The sequence below is a fragment of the Denticeps clupeoides genome, chromosome 7 (assembly GCF_900700375.1).
Source record: "Denticeps clupeoides chromosome 7, fDenClu1.1, whole genome shotgun sequence".
Lineage (NCBI taxonomy): Eukaryota > Metazoa > Chordata > Actinopteri > Clupeiformes > Denticipitidae > Denticeps > Denticeps clupeoides.
In genome coordinates, this window is record NC_041713.1 from 21,965,736 (window position 1) to 21,972,326 (window position 6,591).

Sequence of the window (6,591 nt, forward strand, 5' to 3'; positions counted from 1 at the left end):
TGAATATAAGACCTGTTCGAGCGTAGAATGAAATGTTATAATAATGTTTGGTCAAGTTTCTAGGCAGTGGTGGCCTAGCAGTTGAGGAAGCGACCCCGTAATCAGAAGGTTGTGGGTTCGAATCCCGACCTGCCAAGGTGCCACTGAGCAAAGCACCGTCCCCACACACTGCTCCCCAGGCATCTGTCATGGCTGCCCACTGCTCACCAAGGGTGATGGTTAAAAGCAGATGTGTGCTGTGCTTCACAATGACAATCAAAAAAAGGAAAACCTGACCCTACAGTCATGGCCAAAAGTTTTGAGAAGTTTGCAACGTCAGTGTTTAGATCTTTTTGTCAGTTGTTTCTGTGGTGCATTAAAGTATTACAGTATAAATTACAAGCCTTTTATAAGTTTCAAAGGCTTTTATTGACAATTACATCAAGTTTATGCAAAGAGTCAATATTTTCAAGACCTCTGTAATTTGCCCTGACATGCTGTCAATCAACTTCTGCGCCAAATCCTGACCTGTCCCTTCATAATCAGTGCTTGGAGTTTGGCAGAATTTGTGGGTTTTTGTTTGTCCACCCACCTCTTGAGGATTGACCACAAGTCCTCAACTGGATTAATATCTGGGGTTTCCTGGCCAAAATGTCAATGTTTTGTTCTCACATTAGCCTTATGGCTTGATTCGCCATCATCCTGGAAAAGGCATCGTTCTTCACCAAACTGTTCTTGGATGGCTGTGTTTTGGGGCCAAATTGTGAGTGAGCCCACTACCTTGGACAAGGAGAAGCCCCACACATGAATGGTCTCAGGATGCTTTACTGTTGGCACGAGACAGGACTGATGGTAGCGTAATTTTTCCATCTTTAGCGTTACCTTTTCTTCTCACTCAGCTTTAGGAGATGGTCCTGGCACTTGCTGGATGTTCATGAGCACCCTGAAGAGTTCTTCACAACACTTGAACCTCTCATTTAAGTTTTTGATGATCTAATACATGTTTGGTTTAGGTGCAATCTTTTTAATGTTTCCTTGCAGGTAACCATGGTTAACAGAGGAAGAAGAATGATTTCAAGCATCACCCTCATTTTAAAGCGTCCAGTATGCTATTCTAACTCAGTCAGCATGACAGAATGATCTCCAGCACTCCACTTGTGATAACTAGAGGATCAATGATATGATCTCTGCAGGGCCGAAATGTTTTGTTTTTTTGGATTAAGTTCATTTTCATGGCAAAGAGGAGTATATCCAAAATGCCATAATGAAAATGGAAGCAGCAAACTTTGTGATAAGCCAAATTTCTGTCATTCTCAAAACTTTTGCCCATGACTGTATACTCCAAAATCTTAAAATACCTCAGTCATATCAACATAATTCTTATTAACAACTTTTTCAAAAGTGAAGTGTAATGCTCAAACAGAAGCAGACATGTGTAATTTTATTAAGCAGCAATCATTCCTCTTAATATGTGCTGAATTATTAAAATGTATAAATAAAAATGACTGTCATGTGCACAAATACAGAGGGGTATGTATGCGTGTATATGTGTGTATAGGAAATGTATGTTAATAAAAAGAAAATGCTGATTAGTTTTCTTTTATTGTAGATATATTATAAAATATCAGTAATCGACGTGAATAATGGTAATACTATGGAAGATTTTAAGCACAAACATTCGAATTACAATTAGTTTGGTAATTGGCAATGCAATATGCAATCAGAGCATGCAATTTGATATTACATTTTGCAAATGGAAATTCAATGTCCAAATCGCTCCTTTATTCATTTCAAAATGTTAAATAATAAATAGAATAACAAATCACTGAACTTGCAATTTTTTTTGCAAGTTGTTTAAATACTTGTGCTTAGAATATTCCATATAATACAGGTGCTGCTGAGCTGTGATGGTTTCAGCACGAACCGTCGGCGGACTTTTATTTTAAAAGCAACCGGAAATCCGATAGCTGAACAGGAAAGAGCGCGCCTTCTCTGAATGACCGTCTGTGGACCTTTATTTTGAAAGCAACCGGAAATCCGATAGCTGAACAGGAAAGAGCGCGCCTTCTCTGAATGTCCACATTTTATTCGTCTTTATCTACTTTCCCTGTAGGACGTTACACATTGAGGCATTATCATGCCTTATGCCAACCAGCCCACGGTCAAAATTACCGAGCTTACCGACGAAAATGTGAAATTTGTGATCGAGAACACCGATTTAGCGTAAGTAGAACCTTAGTGTTGTGCTCTTTAGATAATGCTAATGGAGCTGAAGTAAAAGCCAACGCGACTTTTTCCCCTTCAGGGTTGCGAACTCCCTCCGGCGTGTGTTCATGTCTGAGGTCCCGACCATCGGTGAGAAGCTGATAATATGGTTCTGGGCTGAAAACGGACGCTTTATAACCTCATGTGCCTTCACCCCTCAGCGATCGACTGGATTCAGATAGACGCCAACTCCTCGGTGCTGCACGACGAGTTCGTGGCCCACAGAGTCGGTGTGTATGCGGCCGACGTTGAACACTGAAGCCGGGACAGATGCGTGCTGAGTGTTTCATGCCAGTTCTCTTCTCAGGTCTCATTCCGCTCACGAGTGATGACATCGTGGACAAGATGCAATATTCCAGAGTAAGCAGTCGCACCCTGACCGGGTTTTTATACCGTTGTTCGTGACGTCATCTGGAGCCGAATCCGTTTGCCATGTGGTACAATGATCAGTCAAATCATTGTGAAAGTGAAGTGATTGTTATTGTCATACACAGCACACGGTGCACACAATGAAATGTGTCCTCTGTTTTTAACCATCACCCTTGGTGAGCAGTGGGCAGCCATGACAGGCGCCCGGGGAGCAGTGTGTGGGGACGGTGATTTGCTCAGTGGCACCATGGCAGATCGGGATTCGAACCGGCAACCTTCTGATTACGGGGCTGGTTCCTTACCTGCTAGGCTGGACTTCTGAAGGTCATGCATGGATCGGACTTCACCAACCAGCCAGTTCAATTGGATTGAGGTCTGGAGATCTCGTGCTTGAAACGTTTATGCAGTGTCTTCCCAAGAAAAAACTTTATTAATCCCGAGGGAAATTCTTTTGTCCTAAAAGCCGTCGCAGTGTGGCTCATGTCAAAGTCGCATAAAGCATTAGGCTTGCTAATTTTTCAAGTTAATGGCACACAATGTTCACTTTCTGTTGGTGACATCAGGAATTTGACCCTTTATCTTTCAGTGTTTTTGGCAGAATTAATATGGATACAGTCTACTTCATGTGGTGGAGTTTGTTCAAGGGGGTCAGTGGTGGCCTAGTGGGTAAGGAAGCGGCCCCGTAATCAGAAAGTTGCCTGTTCGATTTCCGAGCCGCCAAGGTGCCACTGAGCAAAGCACCGTCCCCACACACTGCTCCCCGGGCGCCTGTCATGGCTGCCCTCTGCTCACCAAGGGTGATGGTTAAATGCTCTTTGTGTGCACAGTGTGCTGTGCTGCAGTGTTTCACAATGACAATCACTTCACTTGAGTTCTCTGTGGCATTATGGTTCACAGGTTTTAATGGAACAGTGTTGGTTTAAAGCAGTTCTCTCTTGTGTGGTACAGGATTGCACGTGTGATGACTTTTGTCCTGAATGCTCTGTTGAGCTCACTCTGGATGTGCGTTGCACAGAGGACCAGACGCGTCATGTGACCTCAAGAGACCTTCTGTCCAACAACCCTCGTGTCATCCCTGTAAGTTTTTTTTTTTTTTTCTCGTAATGATCTGGTGCTCGTCGTATTCGATAGTGGGATCTATAGTAAGTCCGCTTTTCTGCCTTCAGGTCACATCTAGGAGTCGAGACAATGATCCCAATGATTATGTTGAACAGGATGGTGAGCATCCGTTCCCCTCCGTTTATTTTCCTGTTTTACTGCTAATCTGGCGCGTGTGTTCTGGTCGCCTGCTTTAGACGCCATTGTACCTCTTGCCCTGTACTGATATTCGCTAGGCTGCGTTGACTAATTCTGCTTTGCTGTATCCTCTGCACTGTCCCTCTCAACCAACAGACATTTTATTAGTGAAGCTTCGTAAAGGCCAGGAGCTGCGGCTCAGGGCATATGCAAAAAAGGGTTTCGGAAAGGAACATGCCAAGTGGAACCCCACGGCAGGGGTGGCTTTTGAGTATGACCCCGACAACGCACTGAGGCACACAGTTTACCCCCGTCCTGAGGAGTGGTGTGTTTGCATTTACTTGCTGCACTTAATAACTGTGCACATCCTAAATGATCAGAATGACATTTTGAATTGACTGATTTGGTCACTGTCTTGTCAGGCCAAAAAGCGAATATTCAGAGATTGAAGAAGATGAAGTACAAGCTCCATATGACCCCAATGGCAAACCAGAGAAGTGAGTGCTTTTAACTTTCACTACCTTTTGCTAGCGAATCAGCAGCGGAATTAATCTAAAATGGTATTTGACATAGGACATTGTTATGTGGGGAGCAAGTCCAGGGCCCAGGGTTCCCACGGGTAGAGGGAATTTCTGGACAATTAGGGAATTTAATTATTTGGGTGCCAGGTCAGGGAGTTATCAGGGTGTTTTGTTAGTAGCATGTAGTGCAGTAGCTAACTTACCAAACATGCTAGGCAAGTAAAATTTCAAGATATTTGGCTTGAAAATAATCACTCAAAGCGGTGAAATAAAAGCTGCATGCAGAGGAAGTCTGAGATGGAGTTGATGTTTTGGTTTGTTCTATTCAATACGCCAAGAACCAGTGACGTAAATTCAGGTTTAAATCTCTATGAACTCTTTAAATACCATTTTCTGTGCTCAGCACCCAAATTTTCTTTCCTTTCCTTTTGTTTTTAAATATATACACATACACTACAGGCCAAACTTTTGGACACACCTTCTTATGTTTTCTTTATTTTCATGACCATTTACATTGGCAGATTCTCACTGAAGGAATCAAAACTATGAATGAACACATGTGGAGTTATGTACTTAACAAAAAAGGTGAACTAAATGAAAACATGTTTTATATTCTAAATTCTTCATAATATCCGCCCTTTGCTCTGATTACTGCTTTGAACACTCTTGGCATTCTCTCGATGAGCTTTAAGAGGTCATCACCTGAAATGGTTCTCCAACAGTCTTGAAGGAGTTCCCAGAGGTGTTTAGCACTTGTTGGCCCCTTTGCCTTCACTCTGCGGTCCAGCTCACCCCAAACCATCTGGATTGGGTTCAGGTCCGGTGACTGTGGAGGTCTCCACTTTTTGTTAAGTACATAAATCCACGTGTGTTCATTCATAGTTTTGATGCCTTCAGTGAGAATGTAAATGTAATTCCCAATGTAAGTGGTCATGAAAATAAAGAAAAACACATTGAATGAGAAGGTGCATCCAAACTTTTGGCCTGTATTGATAGATTAATTTACTGATAGATTATGTTCAAACTTCTCAAACCCTGTGTAGGTTCTACTACAACGTGGAGTCATGCGGCTCACTCCGGCCAGAGAACATAGTCATGTCTGCTCTGGCTGTGCTGAAGAAGAAGTTGAGTGACCTCCAAACACAACTCAGTCATGAGATCCAGACGGACGTTCTCACCATCAACTAAGAATCGAGCTGAACCTACTCTGACCCCAACATCTAGGCACCGAGTTCAACCATGTGCATTAGTGTCTGTCAAAAATGGTGATTGAGGAGTTTTATTTCATTTAGAGCCCCAGTTTGTTCATAGTAAAACTGTACAAGTGAAAGTTTTATGAATTTTGTTATAGCAGTTTTTTTTCCTCCCCATGTTTGTGTACTTAATGTGTATTCAGAAAAAAATAAAATTATTTTTTCATCTCTTAATTCATGTGTGTATATGATTCAACACCCTGTTGTTTTACTAATGCAACCAATATTAAGATTTGTCATTATTATGCCGTTTAGTTTTACTGAAGTATATAAATTTGAGGAACACAAAGGTTCCTAGGAAACTGCATACTAGATAAAAGCAATAAAAAAGATGCCCAAGGACTACAGCGTTAGTTATTACTTTGTATGTTTTACTACTTCGTATGTTTTTTTTTTGGTCTAGGATATTTAGTGGCCTGCATTTTGGTCTGAAAACGCTGCGACATGCACTGACAGGCCGAGAAAGGTGCCAAGCGACCACAGTGTCTCTGGAGGAGCTGCGAGAATCTGTCCACATCATCATTATTCATTCACTACACAAACCTCAGAATGCTATAAGCCAGGTAGGGGACATGGTCTTCCCTACAACCTGAACGTACCATCCCCACCTTGAAGCGCAGTGGTGGCAGCATCATGCTGTGGAGATGCACAGGGAAGCTGGTCAGAGCTGGTGGAAAGATGAAAATCTGTTGGAAGCTGAGAAGGACTGAGTCTGGGTCGAAGGTTAGTCTTCCAGCAGGACGACTAAATATACATTTACATTTACAGCATTTATCAGACGCCCTTATCCAGAGCGACTTACAATCAGTAGTTACAGGGACAGTCCCCCCCCTGGAGACAATCAGGGTTAAGTGTCCTTCTCAGGGACACAATGGTAGTAAGGTTACTACCACCCCAAATTATTGGCCTGCATCAATGAAAGAAAACATCTAAAACAGATGTTGGGTTTAAAAATCTGGTTAAGACAG

The 6,591-nt window shown here is 42.5% G+C and overlaps 1 protein-coding gene across 1 annotated transcript; it reads left to right on the plus strand.

Annotated features, from left to right (window-relative positions):
* Positions 1-2,014: 2,014 nt before the first annotated feature.
* polr2c (RNA polymerase II subunit C) lies at positions 2,015-5,797 on the plus strand. The gene is made up of 9 exons (XM_028986834.1): positions 2,015-2,202; positions 2,285-2,334; positions 2,406-2,474; positions 2,552-2,604; positions 3,562-3,690; positions 3,780-3,831; positions 4,006-4,174; positions 4,272-4,346; positions 5,414-5,797. Exons 1-9 carry the CDS (start codon positions 2,117-2,119, stop codon positions 5,556-5,558), a joined length of 828 nt encoding a protein of 275 aa, XP_028842667.1. The 5' UTR covers positions 2,015-2,116; the 3' UTR covers positions 5,559-5,797.
* The last annotated feature ends 794 nt before the right edge of the window (positions 5,798-6,591 follow it).

Excerpts from the sequence above, each read along its gene's own strand:
- polr2c (XM_028986834.1), top strand. The coding sequence starts at position 2,117 with ATGCCTTATGCCAACCAGCCCACGGTCAAAATTACCGAGCTTACCGAC. Across the intron at positions 2,335-2,405 it reads GTCTGAGGTCCCGACCATCG|CGATCGACTGGATTCAGATA; the intron begins GTGAGAAGCTGA and ends TTCACCCCTCAG. Across the intron at positions 3,691-3,779 it reads ACAACCCTCGTGTCATCCCT|GTCACATCTAGGAGTCGAGA; the intron begins GTAAGTTTTTTT and ends TTCTGCCTTCAG.